Here is a 19,336-nt window from a genome sequence, read left to right as displayed (position 1 = left end):
CTTCTATTTTGAATGACAGGCTTGCTGGATAGAGGATTCTTGGCTGCATATTTTTACTGTTCATCACATTGAAGATTTCCTGCCATTCCTTTCTAGCCTGCCAAGTTTCAGTAGATAGGTCTGTCACCACTCTGATAGGTTTCCCTTTGTATGTTAGGGCCCTTTTCTCCCTAGCTGCTTTCAAAATTCTCTCCTTGTTCTTATACTTTGCCAGTTTCACTATGATATGCCGTGCAGAAGATCGATTCAAGTTACATCTGAGGGGAGTCCTCTGAGCCTCTTGTATTTCAACATTTACTTCTTTCCCCAGGTCGGTGAAGTTCTCTGCTATAACTTGTTCCAGGACTCCTTCAGCACCTTTCCCTCTCTCTTCCTCTCCTGGGTTTTCCTATGATATGGATATTGTTGCGTTTGACCGTATCGCTGAGCTCTTGAACTCTTCTCTCATGTTCCTGGATCAGTTTATCTCTTATTTTGTCAGCTTCTTGTTTTTCTATCATGGTGTCTTCTAAATCACTGATTCTCCTTTCTGCCTCTTCAATCCGTGCATTGGAGGCCTCTAATTTATTATGTATCTCATTTATCACATTTTTTAATTCATCATGCCTATTTTTATTTTCCGTTCTGTCTGTAGCCATAGTTTCTTTGATGTCCCCTATGTTTTTTTCAAGCCCAGCTATTAATTTTACCATTATTATTCTAAAATATTGTTCAGTTATGCTGCTGATATCTGTTTTGAGCAGTTCATTAGCTGTCATTTCTTCTTGGAGTTTCTTTGGAGGAGAGCTCTTTCATTTCGTCATTTTAGTTAGCTCTCCAGCTCTTGTTAGTTTTAATGACCTGTTATGCTCTCTGCACCTATGAGCGCTGTTGTATCCAAGAAGACTCTTTGACTGTCTGGGGCCTATCCTTTCAGAGAGTGTTTTTTGAATGGTATCTCTTGGTCTCTCTTGTTGGGACCTTGGTTATTTTATTTTCCTATTGGTAGTGATATTTGGGACTCTCCACCTTGTGTACTCTGGCTTCTTTCTTGATGTAGCCGTTAGAAGGCTTTCTCAGTGGGTTCTGCGTCATTTTTCTCCCAATCTCTCAGGTTTTGTAAGGTTTCCAATGGCTTCAGATCTTTTCCGTGTGAGGTATGGGTGCGAGTGCCGCTTATTTCTTTTAAAAAGTCAAATAGGATAAGAGGGTCCCTCAGGAAGCCAGACTACACTAAATTTATCATTAAAAGTAGAAAATATTAAGCTATAGAAATTAATTTTTACCATTTCTGTCCATCCCAGTGATTACTGTGACCTCTTACACTATCTACTCATTTACTTAATTTTATATACACTACCACCTACTTTGTGCCAGGCATTTTTTGTAGAAACTAGAAACATATATGTTTATATATGTTTGTATAAAGTTTATATCATGGGGAGGAGTGTCATATGAAACTAGACATATCAACGATCAACTATAAGTCCCACAACAGGGGTATGTATAAAATGTCATAGGAACATAGAGTAAAAAAGCAATTATTTTTCTCTGGCAATACAAGAGCCTTCATAGAGAAAGGGATATTTGAGTTGAACATTGGCTATGAAATAGGATTTTTCCTTGTAAGTAATTGATAATAATGTGATAGCATTAAGGAAAACATTTTGACAAAGCTTTATTAATTATGAAGAATTATTATAACTGTTATTAAATGTCCCAAGACACTTTGGGTAGAATAACTGTGAACTTTATTTATTGAGTTATATTAAACTGGTCTTAACCTAATTGGGAAGAAGTCCAGTATTAAATTGTAATTTCTGCTATGCAGTTGGATCTTGCAAGTGAACCAAAATTTGTTTAAAAATTAGGAGTAACTTCCTGTCCCTCCAATCAGAGTTATTACCAGTTCTCTTGGATTTTGCTCAGTAATTTGTAGTCTGCTTGAAGGAAATGAATCTGTCTAATGGCTCTGGATTCTCTGGGATAACTGTAACCACAGATACTGCCAGGCCTCTAAGTTCTTGAGGCTTTAGGTATAGTGTGCACAACTCATATAATGGCTTCTGCTTTTAGATGCTGAGGGTCAGGTAGGGCCAGAATAATCTTCACCACTTGTTGAAGGTAACTCCCATCCCTCCCAGTCTTAGGATACCCAAACACACGTGGGGGTTGGACAACTCTTCTCCTTAAACCTCAAAACAGGACAAAAAAGTATATTACATATTATATCACATATATGGACCATATGGATATTGCAGCTAAGTCTCTCAAGGAATCAAAGCTAATGCTTCTCAAATTTAAGATGTCTAAAAAAGTAAAAGAAGAAAGGAAAGAAGAAAAAAAAGGAGAAAGCAAGTTTAAGAATCTGGTTCAAAATATAAACAATCCTCAAGTGATTCTGTTTTGGGTGGTCCTGGACTGCCATTGAAAGTTCTGGTTTCCCCGGAGGAAAAAGAACCTAGAATCTTGACAAGAAATAAAGCAACCACGGTAGAGTTGTAGGTACATTGTTTTGGGGTGTTGTCGACAAAATGCTACTGTTACAGCACAGAGTACTTATATCTCCTTCTAGCATCAGCATATTTTTCTTCACTTATGTGGAGTACACTGTATAGAATAGGCTTAATTTATAGCTAGGCTTGGGACTACTCTGTAATTATTTGTGGAGATGCATGAGTGCCTGTTTTGGCTCCTGGCTACATTAAGGGGACTGATTTATGATATGCGGTTGAGACTGAAGCTCCACTGGTGACAGCCGAAACCAGTTTGTTTACCAATGGATTTCAGCTGGCATATGAGATAGACAGACCTGGCTATATGACTTGAAGATCATAAAAAGACTTCACTGTGAACTTCTGCCTTGAACTCTCAATTCAAAGATGACGTGTACCCTTGTGGGAGTAAGGATCTTAGAGGGCTTGCACCTGGATCTCCCTTTACCCCTTGATGCTTACCAGCACTGTCTTTCTCTTACTATATCTTTTGCCAATAAGTAAAAACATTACATGAGTATGTTCTATGAACCTCCTCGGTCCTTTCAAGTATCTGAACTTGTACAGCCTTTGCATATAAAAACAGTATCATTATTGGAAAAGTTAGTGTAACATACCTAACAATAGCTTGATATAATTGAATTATTGTGTTAATTATAGTTTAGTAAAACATAGGCTCTGGCAAATACTTATTACCAGTAAGGAGAATATTAAAGACAAACTCAGATTTGTACAGCTTCAAGTCAGTAAAGAAGTGAAGTATGAATAAGAAAAAGCATGCAAAGGAAAGTATGATATATGTAAAAATGTTCTTCAGATGACTTGCACAGAAGACCATTGTGTAGTCATCAGCTTGCTATAAGCTTCTTGAGCTAACAGTCAATTTCCATGTGCCTTCAGCTTCTGGAAGCTCTCTACAGAACTTCAAATTAAATTACTAAGGGGTGTAAACTGTAACAATATTAAGGTTCCTTTTTCATTTGTCCAGCAGTTGGAAATGAAGACATCCTTGCACAATTTAAATTCATGAATAACTCTTCCAGTGAAGAGGTTCCCATAACACTAGACCATGCTAACTAAGACCACAGAATCGAATCATATTTTAGCCTTTGTAAGACTTTTCAACAGAATTCTTCAAACCGCCAGCAAGATAAATACACTATTTAAACTAGTACATATTCATAAACCATGGAGGGAGAAAACTGTATACAATTCCTTTGGAGTAACTCAAAAGTTCTCTTGTAATTGTTTCAGTCAATGCCGCCACCTTTACAATTTATCCTAATTAATTTAATTACAAATGAAGCATGAACTGGCCACAGCTGCTATCCTGGAAATGTTTTCCCAATAGTGTTTAACTTTGTAGCAAATTTGTCCCTACTGAAATGAATTCTTTCATTTGTTCTATCAGGATTTTATCCAATGCCTGATAGATATTTTATATGATACTATCAAGCAGCCACTCTGATTTTGTCAGATATTTATCTTCATGAATCTTACAACATACTAATTGAATTTCTGGAATTATTTTTTAAGAACTTCTTTTCTGGCCACATTTTGTGTATCTATAATTGGATACTTGAACTTCTCCATGAATTTGCTACTATTAATAAATTATTTATTGTTTCATATGAGACCTTTATATTAAGATTTTTAGTCAGAGCAGTCTGCTTAGCATAATCTCTAAAATACTTCTATTATATTTCCAAGGTGTTTTTATAGTATCTATAACTTTTGCAGTACCTTTTTTACCGTGAGCTTATGACAATGAGCAAGGGTTCTTTGATATGTGCTCTGCTGTTGAGTTAATATATTCTAGATCATGGTGTATCATTTTCATATATACACAAAAAAAGAAGAGTTACGTTAATCTAGGTACATATGATAATCAGTATTTTTATGTGCTCTGCCACAATCCGTCTTTCTATTTCTGTGAAGTCTTCTGTCCTTTCTAGAACTAAAGGTATTCCTTGCATAATTTTTAAAATTATACATAGTATAAGTACTTTCATGAGTAGAGTAGCTATAATCAGATCATTTATAGGGAACCATAGCACATCCTATCTAGAAGTAAATCCTACTATTGTATATGTGGGTTTTGTTTCACAGAGAATAATGTATCCTTCCAATAATAATCTCAGAGTAGTAGTTGTTAGTTGTGGGTCGGGGCATAGGATTTTTAAAGGTTTTCACCATTTCTGTGGTTTTATTAAACCAATTTATCTGATGATTTATTAATAGCAAGATTATTAGTGGACATAAAGACACCTATATCAATAAGAAAGATATATTGTTTCCCTTGGGAGTTCAGAGGAAAGACAAGCAATTTTTGGGTGCCTGTGATTCCCATGGAATTAAGTCATTGGACAGTCCTTCTGAATTTTAGCTAATGTGGGACATTAGTTCTTTAAATGACATTTCTGTTTGAAGTATCTATAGGTTTCTTTATCTACAGTTTCACAAATCGTAGACAATAGAGGCTCTTTTAGTTGTTTTACCTAAAGATCCATAACTATATTGATTTCTAGCTTATTTACTTTTTAAGTCTATCTGGAAATGTCCAGTCACATATTGGATATTTTCTAAGTTGATAATTTTACATTTTAATATTTTTGTCTGTTTGATTCCCCTAATTCAGGACTGAGCCATTTATAAAATGAGAAGATATAGTCTTTCTTGTCAGGTGTTGAGTCCACCCCAGAATTGTTTGAAGATGTCATAAAGTCTGTCATTTATCTTTATTTAGTTTATACTTCTGTATTTTTGTCGAAATAAAAGCTTTCAAAATTGCCTTATGTAATGCATTTTCCATTTCTATTTTTTAAATTTACACCACAAGGTTATTTAAATCTTCTCTTTTCCAAACTGCTGCTTTTAAACATTTTCCTCCATGAGGCTAACAATTAATTGAATTCATTCGTATATATCTGTAGTGTAGGACAATAAGTGTCTAATAAAAATCCTGAATTCTGCAGAAAATATTATGCCTATATCCCTGAAATCATTAATTATAGTTCTTAATTTGGCTCTAGATCAGGGTTTTAATTCAACTTCCCTAGATCTGACTTGTGTTCTAGAAATTTTAAATGTGGTATTCTTTTCCTAATGAAAGCGCTGAGGACAGACTAGCTCATTTACAAAACCAGTTAAAATTGCATAGAAAAAAGGAATGAAAAGAGGGCTAGCTTTTGGAAGGTAAAAAGGTTTGACAAAGACAACATTGGAATTTAAATTTTATTTAGTAAGCTCAGGATGCCAATCAAAAGAGTGGAGTATTGACTATTCAGTATTTTATCTCCTAATTTGTCCACAGCCCCTCTTACATATTGTAATTCATTGAATGTGTCATATCAAAAATCCCTCATAATAGTCATTGTTATTCTAAGTTATCTATCTATCCAAACATTTTTCTAAACTTTATTAAGAAAATGAGAAGATTTAGGATTAAAAATGTGACTTTTTAGAGGAAGCAGACGTTCTCCCAGGAAGAGGCTGAGACTCTGGCATAGACAGGCCCCCGACACACGAGAGAGGGGGGCCTCTCTGATCAGTCAGGAGTGTGCACTTGCAAATGTCTGGCACTCACTTGTTTGTTGCATTGAGTCTGCTCCTTCTTGGGTGATTATCAGATGCATGGGTTGATACTGACTGAATGGCTTGCAGAAACCATGTTCATTGACGGGAGCTACCATTGACTGAACAGAATTAAAACAGGTTCTGTTCCCATGGCTGCAGGAAAAGAAGTGTTTTCTTAAAGTTATGGACACATTCTTATTCTTGCAATTTGGGAATATTGGCCCAGACTAAACACAGAGTTCTGTGAAGAGGTTGTCTCCAGGACCTGACAAATTTCTTTTTCTCTGCACTATACAACACAGACTTTATTCTCCATCTGAGGGAAAAGATAAGCCAGGTATTTAAGAACACAGGGCTGTCTCTCCTTTCAATAGATGGGTGATGGGAGATTCTATCCTTCCTTGGTACATCTAGTAACAGCTGATAACTCAAAGGCCCTCAGATGCCACAGATGTATTATACATAACTCAAGGGGTGAGACAGAAGTGAGTAATATGTAATAAATGGGAGAATGCGGATTCTTCTAAGGATTTCAAAGAAAATTTATGTTTATAACACTGCTGGCCAAGAGAGTACTTGTCTGTGAACTGGGCTTACCTCTGGACAGTTACATCAAAATAAAAATGTTGTTAGTTTATTGCTTACTAACATTATTACCATTTAACCTTCCCTGGAAACACAGTTTAGCTTCCTTCTTTTTCTTTCTTTTTCTGAAAGTGTAGAACGAAGTTCCACCCACAGAGAGACATCCATTTATAAAGCTGGTGTTGGGAGAAAAGATTATTTTTATAGGCTCAAACATGTCACAGTAAGCTTGTGATTAGATCAGGTTTGAGAAAATGATTGTCCAGACAAGACAGTAGTGTATACTTATTTCTGTAATAGTGAGACATTTTCACACATAATTAAAATAACACAAATTGTGGAAGATGTGAACATAGCTATGCTTCTGGTAACTAGTAAGCAATGTTGTTATTAATTAGCAGAAATCTTGGATTTTAAAGCTGTTTTTCTCATTACAGGCTGTGAACCTATTCCTGTGCGCTATCTTGAGTGGAGCAACATAGAATCCATCATAGCCATCGCCTTTTCCTGCCTGGGCATACTTGTCACCTTGTTTGTTACCCTTATCTTTGTGCTGTACCGGGACACACCAGTTGTCAAATCCTCCAGTCGGGAGCTCTGCTACATTATCCTGGCTGGCATCTTCCTCGGTTACGTGTGCCCTTTTACTCTCATTGCCAAACCTACCACCACATCCTGCTACCTCCAGCGCCTTCTGGTTGGCCTCTCCTCTGCCATGTGCTACTCTGCTTTAGTGACCAAAACCAACCGAATTGCACGCATCCTAGCTGGCAGCAAAAAGAAGATCTGCACCCGGAAACCCAGGTTCATGAGCGCCTGGGCCCAAGTGATCATTGCCTCAATTCTAATTAGTGTGCAGCTAACCCTGGTGGTAACCCTCATCATCATGGAGCCCCCCATGCCCATTCTGTCCTACCCAAGTATCAAGGAAGTCTATCTTATCTGCAATACCAGCAACCTGGGTGTGGTGGCCCCTCTGGGCTACAACGGACTCCTCATCATGAGCTGTACCTATTATGCCTTCAAGACCCGCAACGTGCCCGCCAACTTCAATGAGGCCAAATATATTGCCTTCACCATGTATACCACCTGTATCATCTGGCTGGCTTTTGTGCCCATTTACTTTGGGAGCAACTACAAGATCATCACCACCTGCTTTGCAGTGAGCCTCAGTGTAACGGTGGCCCTGGGGTGCATGTTCACTCCCAAGATGTACATCATTATTGCGAAGCCCGAGAGGAATGTCCGCAGTGCCTTCACCACCTCTGATGTAGTCCGCATGCATGTTGGCGATGGCAAGCTGCCCTGCCGCTCCAACACTTTCCTCAACATTTTCCGAAGAAAGAAACCAGGGGCAGGGAATGCCAGGTGAGTTATCTGACCTGGCTTTGCCTCCCTCTCTTGTCTTTTCTCTTTTCTTCTATTTGAGTAAATCATATTCTTCCATTCCCCCAATGGTTTTCATTTCCTTTCTTAATCTTTTCTCTTTCCCCGCCCTTCCCCCTTACATTTCCTATTCTCTGGCAGTAGGAAATACTAAATGTCTTCTTTGTTTTCATTCCTTTGAAAAAGCAGGGAGCATGAAACAACAGCCAGCTGAACACATCTGTATTCTTACCTAGAATCTTCAGCTTCTGTTCCGCCAACAATTGTTTCTTTTCACATGGGTCCTCCCCTTTATGGATCATCAACATATCTCTGGGGGCTGGGTTTGAGATGCAAATTCTAGTTCTAATTTTTAGTTTAGAATATGACTGAATAAAGTTTCTGATTTATTTTTATCACTCTGGAGCCTCACCTTTACTAATCTGGGTTGGAGAGGAAGGAAATTAACCACCTGTGGAAATTTGACTCTTTCAAAAGTTGAGTGCAACTAGCAGCAAGTCTTCTGAGATAAGCTTCCTTAAGCAACTCTCCTACCATGCCCCTCTTATTTATTGAGCATTGATGTATATTGTAATAAAGATGTTCCATCATGCTACATGTGAATTGAACTACCTACCTCTACTGCAAGGTCACGATCAAAATGACTTGTTTCTAAGCCATAAAACACCAAAAGAAATAAGAAACTAAATAAAAGTGAGGAGCTCCAAACTGACATGTATGCTTGAAGCTGAAAGGTAATTGAACTATCCAAAAATTCCCCTATTTTCCTCACAAGCAGTGCTAATGTTTCTTTTTGAAATAATTCTTTATAAGTGAGGAATTTTAAGACATAATTATAACATATACATTATTTTGTAACTATTCCACCCACCTGAACAAGTCAAAAGACTAGGGGAATAGGTATTATTTTCCCCCATTTTGTAAGTGAGAGAACTCAGCCACTGTGAAATTCTGGGACTCCTAAGTGTAATTCTATCTAGTCTGCCATTCTTTGTGTAGGTCTTAATTTCTTACATGAAATTTCTCGTCTTAACATATGTCAAAAAAACTGACATGCCTCTGTGTTTTGTATCTTTACTTGCCAAGCAGTACCAGGGGCATCTTTTACAGAAATCCTGTAATCGGTTTGAGGATCAGGTGAAGGAGTGTATAGGAAAATATATCTTTTAAACCATAGAATTATTATTATTATTTCAAATAATACATAATATTTTTTTAGTGTTAAGGGTTAAGATCATAGTCCATGCCTACTTATTGCTGTGTCAGTTCCAAGATCTAAATAAGATACTGGTCATAAAAGTCGCTTAGTCATTTTTCTCCCTTGCCAGGCTTTTCACGCTCACCAACATCCCCTTAGGAGTAGTCCCCTACCAGGGACTCATCAGTAAGCATGAAGGCAAACCAACAGCGCCATGAAATGAGAAAAGAATAATAGACCATAGACACAGAACCCAGATGTAAAATGGCACATAACAATTTTCATTAAGAGGGAAAAAGTGAGAAGAAAAGCAAATGAGAAGGGAGAAAACACTCTTTAAGCTGGAGTGTTTGTACCCACTAAAAAATGTCCTTTATTGTATCTCAAATGGCATCGTGGGGATTCCATTCGACCACCTCCCTTTATGCACGTGCACATTTCTGACTCCTCTGACTGTATTTTGGCTCTTCAGAAAGTTTCATATGATATTTGGTCATAGTCATTTCTGAAAGCTGTTCTAGCCATTAAATGAGAGGCCTATATGATCAAGATATCTTGTTTTGCTACCCAGGGATATGCATTTTTGAAAGCTCTCCCAGTGATTTTATGTACCCTGTACACACAATTTTATAAGCGCCTGTCCAAGAACTGTGACTAATGAGTAATATATAGTGCTTGCTGCTAGGCTAAGCTGATGTTACTTTAACAGTTCTTAGCAATTCTCTGACAGCCAGGCATTGTTATACATTCCGATCCTCTTCTCATACCTGGAACCTCTTTCCTCATAAGCTGAGCCTGTTCCCTTCGCCATTCTGAATTTAGAAATCAATTTTATTTGGGATCCTCCTTTTCAGAGAGAAATCAGCTTGTTCTAAATTGGATTGGCTTTCTAGAAAGTACTGTTTTACCAGTAAGCTGCTCCTCTGTTAGCTATAATTTATCAAGCACTATCAGATTATGATGGTAGGAAATATGCTTCTAATTAATAACATGGAGCTTTCTTAGTACAACCTGTAGCTACTGAAAGGTGAACCACAGCTGACCTGAGGTACAGAGAGTATTTGAGGCTAAACTTTTTTGGATCATAGACGTTTAATGTACTCATTTTCTCATTTATTCTTCTGTGTCTTCTCTTGATTTATTTTTCTGTAGACTCTCTATGAGGCTGTAATTTTAAATTAATAATATCAGTGCCTACATTTTTACCTTTTTAAATGCTATTTTGTGTTTTTCTGGTTTGTCCCCAAACTTACAAGAACCACAACAATCTAATACTTTTTAGAGCAACTAAGATCTAGCAGAGTTTTGCCAACTGAAGCAAGGGCCTAAACACTGGAGAGCACATCACCCAATGAGTTTATTACCATTCGGGATGTGTAATTCCTACATTTATGGTGCACTGAGGGTGTTCAGCAGTCTGCATATGTAGCTATAAACACAGAACAGCTGCTGTCATGAAGAGCTTCCAACTGATCTATCTGTTTGAATATTATTCTGAGGAGTTGCAAGTCCGACTACATCCTTGTAAGAGGCTGTTTCTGAGATGCTCAGGAGGGGTGACGTTGTGGGTCTGTTTTTGCAAAGTGTTCCGCAGTTTTTAAATTTGACTCACAGCTAACCATCTGACACAACCAAAGGTCTGGGCACTTGCTTTGCATTTTCTGAAATGTAATTTAGGAGAGTGTAACACAAAAACTGGGTGTTTAGGTTACTTACAGTTAGACATCCTATTAAGCATAATCCTACCCTAGAAGATGGGTGAACTAGTATAATTGTCTTTGACACATCTAATTCTTTAGCTGTTAACTTGATGTATTTGAATAAGAAAATGTTCAGGTTTAACCTAAATAAAGATAGTGGTAAAATCCTCTTGCTTGGCAACAGAGAGTCCTAGACATTCATAATGCAGTAAATTATTTAGATACAAATTACTTATCATTTCCTTTTAAGCAAACGGAGTTAACATTATACAACTGAAAAATTAAAATATTTTGTAAATGACATAAAAACTACATATATTCTTTTAAAAACTACATATATTAATGATGTCATTTTCTGAGTAAATGACCTCACTGAATGCCAATCTGATGGCATGTGAAGCTGAAATGTAACATGACACTTATATGGCCTTTTGCATGCAAAACTAAAAGCAATTACAGTCACAAAAACACATTACATTGATGCAAGGAAGTAATTTTAAAATGCAGGTTCCTAGATAAATAGAATATTATCATGTTCCTGTGATTGTTTCTTAAGCATTCAAATGTATGCTTCTATTGAGTGCAAAAGCTAAGTGAAATACTAAATAGAAAGATGCGCTAAGGAAATTTTCCTCTTGGTCTGCTAGAAACATTTTTTTGTCTGCAAGTAGAGGTCACAAAGCCTGCAGCATTCATGATTATGGCCTGCGTATGTCTTTTAATTTGACTTTCTTCTTTTGATTATGAAAGGAAATATGAGAGGGAACCCACAGACATCACAGTCAAATAGAAATAACATGTTTTATTTCATAGAAAGAACTCAGTCATTATCCTAATAAACTTATAAATGTGAAAATCTGTCATTTTGAAATCATTTTTCTCATAAGCATACAACAAATGGCTTTAAAAGTATATTGCAAAATAAAATAAAATTAGTGTAATTCTTCCCTTGCATTTAGAGTAAATATCTTAAGATTTTACCTGCCTACTTGTCATAGAATTTTACTACTTGATAGTAACATTCATGGAGGATCTACTGTTTGTTCATTCATTTATTCAGTCATTGTTTCAACACTAAGCTTAAAACCACATTGGTACTTGAGGTGGCATCAGATCATACTAAGGACAAAAAAGGCCATAAGAGCAGGCACTGACTGTACCAAACTTGTAGTATTGTAAGGGAGACACCCAAACATATAACTAAATAGATGGGGTTAGGTGCTACAGTACAACAATACAACAATTTGAGTGTCAGAGAAGAAAGAGATTAGGTTCAGCTAAGGGAGCAGTATCTGTGGAGGGATGGGACAAAATTTCCTAATAAAAGGGGCCTTTGAATTTGACCTGAAAGGATGTTTTTCAACAGGAGAAACTGTGCTATGATGAGGCCTTTTCACATTAGAAAATTACATAAGTGAAACTTAGCAGATGTGAATGGACTTTCAGGCCACACCACGGAATCTGGTATGAATGAGACACATGGAGAGATGTAGTGGTGGGTGAAGTAGTAATGCAGAAATAGGACAGATTGTAAATAGTGGCCAATGTTCTAAGAAGAAGCTCAGGTATGTGTTATATAAACTGCAATGTGCATTAAAGATTTTTGTGGTGTTTTATGGTCATGTAAGCTTCATGGGAAGAGATTGACTATTGAAAGAGTAGTTAATAGACTGCTACAACAATAGAAATGAGAGTTATAAAATAGAGTAGTGGAGTGAAAGTCAAACCTCAAGTACGAATAGGAAAAATTTTCTGAGCTTGATTCATTAGCGTTGGATTATTGGCTTGGAGAGAGGAAGGAAGAAATAAAAACTAGAACTAGAACTCTCACGATTTGGGCCTGTGTGACTGGAAACATACAGCTACCATGAAGACGGAATACAGATGTAGAACTGGGGAGATGTGAATGAATTGAGTTTCAAAGTTATCAATTGAAAATGCAGTAAAAGCATCCAAATAGAGGCAGCCATAAGTTCTTTACAAATTTAACTCAGGAGCTCAAGAGAAAGTATGAGCCAGAGCTCAAGATTTGAAGCTTAATTGTTAGAATGTTTAACGTGGCCAAAAGAGTGACCATGACATAAGAAAAGAAGAAAGTAGGAGGAAGGACATTAGGGAACACTTGCACTTGAGAGATAAGATAATTGAAGAAAACCTGAAGGCAATAAACAAAGGCAATAAACAAAGGAATGAAATGATGGAAAACAGGAGGGCTGCAGTACCCTGGAAACCAAGGAGGAGACTGTATCTTAGCTCAGGTTGCCATAGTAAAATCCCACAGACTGGGTACTTTAACAACAGACATTTAATTTCTCACAGTTCTGGAGGCCAGAATTCCAAGATCAGAATGCCAGCATGGTTGATTTCTGGTGAGATCTCTCTTGAGTTGCAGATGGCTGCCTTCTAGCTGTGTGCTCACATAACTTCTTCTCTGTGCAAGCCTGGAGAGAGAGGGACGGAGAGAGAACCATCTGGTCTCGCTTCTTATAAGAACACCAACCCCAGATAAGGACCTCCCCTCTTAGAACTTCATGTAACCCTAATTACCTCCCAAAGTCTCCATCTCCAATGATATCATCACATGGGGCTTAGGACTTGAACTTACAAACTTGAGAACAACATTCAGTGCACAACAGACTGTTTCAAGAAGACTGAGCTTGGGATCCTTGGAATCCCCAAGGATGCAGACTCTCTGGTTATTCTTGAGTGGCTTCAGTGGTGTGATATGGGTAGATTTTCTATTACAGTAAGTTGAGTTTTAGCAGTAAAGGAATTAGAAATTCTAGATAATATATAAGGAGGCTAGGAGTGACATAATAGAAGAGAAATTTAAGCTTGTTTATAATATCTAAGTAAGGAGCCAACAGAGAAAGAAAAATTGAAGATATAACAGAGAGATCATGTGGTTTGTGCTGAGCCACCTGACCAAGAACTGTGTCATTAAAATACTGCCCTTTGCCATCTATTGACAGCTCTGTGACCAATGAAGTGTCAACTTTGAAGAACATGTTGGTTGCAGTTGATGCTAGTTTTCACTTAGCTACATGTATGTTGCTTGATATATAAAAAAAAAGGTGAAAAACATCAGGCTGGGAACTTATAGGAATTTTTAATTCAAATCCAAAAATATAATCCTTATTATCGAATTTATCAGACTTCTGGACTTAAACTATTGAGTGTAAGATTTGAGGAGGGACGTACAAAGGAAAGTCTGGAAAGTAACCTCTACTTTCCTGGAACTACTGGAGGAGATAGGGGATTCACAGCTCAAAAGTAGAAGTCATTTGTAGAAGGAAGAAGGTTGTTATGTATCCAGACTCAGTTGGAGCTGAAGCAGGTCCCTTTATTTAGCTGTGATTGAAAGGAGCTAGAAATCCTTGGATCTCTCCCTGACATCCAGTCATAGTGGCTGAGCCTGCCAGCATAAGCACATTTTGTTTGGGGTAAAGACTTATGCCCCCTTAAAATGTAAGCCAAAATGCCATCACTTCCTGAAAGAAGTCACCTGGAAGCACATTAGCCATAAGTAAGAATGAAAATAGAGAAGTCAGCATGTCCCATGTGGAGACGTTGCTCCTGTGATGGACTGCCTGCAGAAATCATGGGCTCACGTGTGGGGTGGGGTACACAACAAGACAAAGGGTGGACACAGCTCGTTCCCCTTCAGGTGCAGCAAAACTATAGTCACCATTGTTTGCTTGTTTGTTCTCTCTTGTTAATAATATACTTATTTTTCAAATAATACAGAAATAGCTACTTTTAATACTCATAATTTTATGTTTTCAAGTTCTATACTGAGACCATAAGGTGCAGATTATATTACAGCTTCAAAGAGGACGTAATTCCTTTTGAATATAGGTCACCATTTATATTTCTTTCAAATTCAAATTAACTTGCATGACTGATACATATTCAAGTTCCCAACTTAATATTTTATCCTCATATGTAAACAGAATGTAGTTTCTAAACTGAATTCAGAATATTCTATATGAATATATATAATGGCCCAAGAGAGGTCCACATAACACAATTGTGCAAAGAAAGTAAAGCATGGGAAGTTCAGGGCCATATTTGTAAGAGAAAGAGATGGAACTACGATCATTGGTCTTTTGGATAAAATTATTTCTTTTTCTCATTCTAATAGCTATTTATATCTGTTACCTCAACAATGTATGTATTCCTTCATGCACTCAATAAAATAAATAAGGCATGTTCTCAAGAAGTTCATGGTTTATTGGTATAAACTGCCACTATAATAAAATTAGGTAAGGAGAATGATCAGAATGGTGATTCAGGTGGATGGGTAAATTTAGTCAGAAGTTTTATAGAGTGTAGGTCTGTTTTGCTTTTGTTGTTGTTTGTTTGCTTGTTTTTTTGCAAGGCCCCACTCTATGTAACAGTCACCTGTTACATGAAAGAAGTGACTGGAAGACATACTGGAGACCTGCAGGCTGAACCTGACCGTGGATGTTCTCAGATCATTAGAGATCAGATCATCTCAGAACAGAGCCTATAGGCTCATTAATCAGAACGCTTCAGCTGCAAGTTATAGAAGCCAACTTAAGCTAGCCTAAGCAAATTTATTTTTCATTTATATAAAATATATAAAATAAAATTTATGCAAAGAGCATTGTACAGTGCCTAGCATATAGCAGAATCTCAATAGCTGTTAGCTAGTGACATTGGAATTATGGAAGTAGGGGAGGATGTATGGGAGTTTAACATAAAACTCTGAATTACACTATCATGTAAAGAGAGTTCTGAAAACTGACTCTATGCATCATCATTATCATCAGCTCATGATATCTATGCTGTGTAGCATGGAGGAACATGTATCTGCTGGAAGTGGCGACATGCAAGTGTTACTCAGTGCGAGATGTGCGTGGAGAAAGACATCCTGTTTGACATGGCTTGGCAACCTGTCCATGCTTGGCCACGGCTAAAGAAAGATGAGGTCATGTGCATTCCATCTGTTAGTGTCCAATGTAAAGTGTTCCCTACTCAAAAAGGAAGCAGATCATGTAAGCAACATATTTGTAAAGCTAGTTCAAGAGCAAAAACATTAACAGCTTGCAGAATGAAGAACAGAAGAAGAAAGTACCAGTGGATTTGTAACCTTCAGATCATGAGAACAGAGGCTTACAATCCTTAATTAGAACTCTCTGGCTACAAGTTATAAAAGAAGCCAACTGAAGCTAGCCTAAGCAAAAGGGGTGAGCTATTTAACAGAAAGAATGTAAAGAATACTTTTGGGTATCTCAAGTTAACAAGATTTGGAATGCTTCTGGGCCACATGGGGTATAGGGCTTCTGAGGGGAAAGGCCTCAGGCTCAACTCATGTCTCTGTGACTGCCCCCTTCCTCTTTTCCTTATAGATCTGTTTTTCCATGTCCATGCGCCCTCCTGGTCAGTCCAAGGACAACCATCCCAGTGCTCCTGAGTTTGATGTGTTGTTATTGATCCAGCTACCCAAAGAGACTACTTCAATTCTCTCTACCCATGTAATTTACATAACACAGAAACTGACTGGCAATGTCTGGCTCATGTGTCTATCTCAGCTTAAGGGGGTGAGGACAATGTGTGGAGTCACAGGTATAAAACCGTCTTCCAAAGGGTCATCATTCCTGTTCCCCATGGGAAGGGTCAGGGAGGCAGTTTGCAAAAAGGAGGTATGAGTGTGAGAAGGGTCTACATCAGAGTAATCCCACCTCCATCCCAACCCCTACGCTTTCTTCCTTGACATATGAATAAATCATTTCCAAGTGCCAGGATTTTATATTTTAAAATGTTGACCAAAAGACAAAGCCTATAGCTGACTAGCCAGCAGACAAAAAATTCATCAACTATCTATGCAAAATGTGAGAGGTTATTCCAAATTCCAGTGGGTCTGCCAATGGAAGGGAAAGAAAATTCCATAGCTCTGACCCAGCACTTATTATAAAGGTATGAACTATAGAATGAACCAAATTTTAAAAATAGACCTGTATTTACTACTTTTATAAAGAATCTTGGCTATAAAATGCTTCTCAGTTGCCTGAAGATAAACAAAGAGGAGGGGAACATGTGTTCTGTTTTGTTAAAGGAAAATAGATGATTAGGAAATTGTTTTCTGAATGAATTAAAATACATCATAAATTACAGGCCAACAATAAAATAGTATTTATTATTAACATTGGTTAATAGAATATAAAAAGAAAATAAGCACATATTTAGTCAAGTTAATCGAAATATGATTATAAATTGATTTTGTTTCAAAAGGATAAAGGAAACCTCCTATAATTTAAGACAACAATACCTTCTATGCAGATTTTTTTCAAGATAAATGAAGAGTCCACTGCTAACAAAATTAAGCCAAGTCCCTAGTGATGCTGCTAAATATACTGAAAAACAACTACTTGAAAGAAATCAATAAGAAATACTTTCATTTTTCTGATTTTCCAGCTATAAAAAATATAGTGTTACTTTGCTCCTAGTAAATTTTCTCAAACACTGTGGGAATTAGTATCATTTTGCACTTTGCATTGCTTATGTTACTTGGCTTAGATGGCTTTGGGACGGGGAGTGAAAAGGGGTTAACAAAGGAAAACAAATAAAAACATACATCATCACAGTAAAATAGAAGGAAGTATGAACATGGGGCAGGAGTGACAGTGTGAAAGCAGAAGAGTTGGATCTGTGTCACCAGCCAGCCCTGTGACTTTAGCCATTGTCTCTGTCAGTGCCTTATTGCAAGCCTTAGCCCTTCAAGACATTCTGGTAAATTTGTCATACTTCAGGCCTTGTTTAAAAAATATGGAGGGCTTACTACTTTACAAACTGTGGACAATTTACTGGTGAAGAAATATTGAATGGTCAATGGCCCCACGGAATTCTGAGTGGAATGGAGAAGACCAGGAAGAACTCTGACAATGACAATGTGGCCAAGTGAAGTCCTAGGAGAGAGGAAAGATAGCATGTTCAGGAAGGATAATAGAAGGGGCCTCCAGTGTAGGCCATGGAATCAGGGGTGGGGATTTAAGATAGCTGAGAGTAACAGCTGCCGTCAGCTAGACATAGCAGTGGGTTAAGTTGCGGGAGGTTACAGGGAAAGTGTTTAAGTCAGAGGAGCCACTATGTGAGAAGATATAGAGGCAAGAGACATCATATCATATAGCGGTAGGATGGGAGGAAGTTTTCAGTAGGGCTGACAGTAATTCCTTACACACAAAAAATGTTTGTAGCTCTGAATATTTAAAAGTCAAAAGTTACTCCAAGGCTGATCCTAGCATGAAATCACTTTTGCTCTGATGGTTAGAATGGTTTCAAGGCCTGACATATACCTTGTAAAACTGGGAAGAGAACCACTGCTGACTCATTCACTCAACAAAATTTCCAGTGTGCAGTATGTGCGGGGCACTGGGACAATGCAGGGAATATAGCAGCGAACAGACAGCTCCCACCACTGCCTTTGTGGAAGTGAGAATCTAGCCAGGAAAGCAGACATTGAATGAGTAATGACAAGCCTCCTGAGTGTTGGGGAGTCTGGGTGGCTCGGCCAGTTAAGCCTCTAACTCTTGATTTCAGCTCAAGTCATGATCTCACTGTTGTGACCTAGAGCCCCGGTCGCTATGTGCCAAGCGCATGGAGTCTGCTTAAGGTTCTCTCCCTCCTTCTCTCTCTCTTTCTGCCCCTCCCCCGCTCACACTCTCTCTCAAAAACAAACAAAACAAACGAACAGAAAAACAAACCAAGCGTAGTGAGTATTTGTGTTTGTAAGAATAAATGCAAGGTGTTCTGGGGTGTTATTAGAGGAGTCTAACTAGTCCCAGTGCATGGAGGCTAGACATGTTCCAGGAAGAAGTGTTATTTTAAAAAGACTTCTGTAGGAGAAAAGGGGTGAGCTAGGGATGGAGGTAAGCTGATAGAGTGGAACAGCCAAACAATCAGAATATAAAGGCTCTGAGTGGGAAAAATACTCATGGGTGAAAGAAATGAAACAATGGAATGGTTAGCTATGACCAGATCAGGGTCTAGTTAGAAGCCTTAGGAGCTTGGGTCGCACTCTCTGAACCATGGAAATCCACTAAGGTCATAAAGCAAGACTGCACTGTCATCCATGAGGTGTGTGTTTTAGAGCTAACACTCCACCCTCAGCATGGAGATTGCACTGGGGAGCAAGACTTGAGACTCGACTCTGGGATGAAGCTATTGCAGAGTCCAGGTGGACCAAGATTACAGTGGCATGACCTAGGGCTTTGACAGTTGGTGGTGAAAAGAGAGATCGCAGACAAATAATTAAGACAAAATAAAAGTAAAAGTGACATTGCTCACAAAATTCCATTTAAGACATATAGAATGAGCAGAAATATCCAGTCACCTCACGGTTGTTTGTCTCCAAAGCCTATACAATTTGAACTGTTAACAGACGAAATGTATTA

At 37.9% G+C, this 19,336-nt stretch overlaps 1 protein-coding gene across 1 annotated transcript in view; it reads left to right on the top strand.

Moving 5' to 3' along the window:
- Positions 1 to 19,336, top strand: part of GRM1 (glutamate metabotropic receptor 1) — a 409,262-nt gene that overhangs the window by 364,658 nt on the left and 25,268 nt on the right. The window contains exon 7 of the mRNA XM_039230915.1: positions 7,073 to 8,003. Within this exon, the coding sequence (XP_039086846.1) occupies positions 7,073 to 8,003 (931 nt within the window). The remainder of the gene's footprint in view (positions 1 to 7,072; positions 8,004 to 19,336) is intronic.

This window comes from Hyaena hyaena, unplaced genomic scaffold (genome assembly GCF_003009895.1).
Source record: "Hyaena hyaena isolate Hyena2069 unplaced genomic scaffold, ASM300989v1 scaffold_52, whole genome shotgun sequence".
Taxonomy (NCBI): domain Eukaryota; kingdom Metazoa; phylum Chordata; class Mammalia; order Carnivora; family Hyaenidae; genus Hyaena; species Hyaena hyaena.
This window is presented reverse-complemented; position numbering and strand designations above follow the sequence as displayed.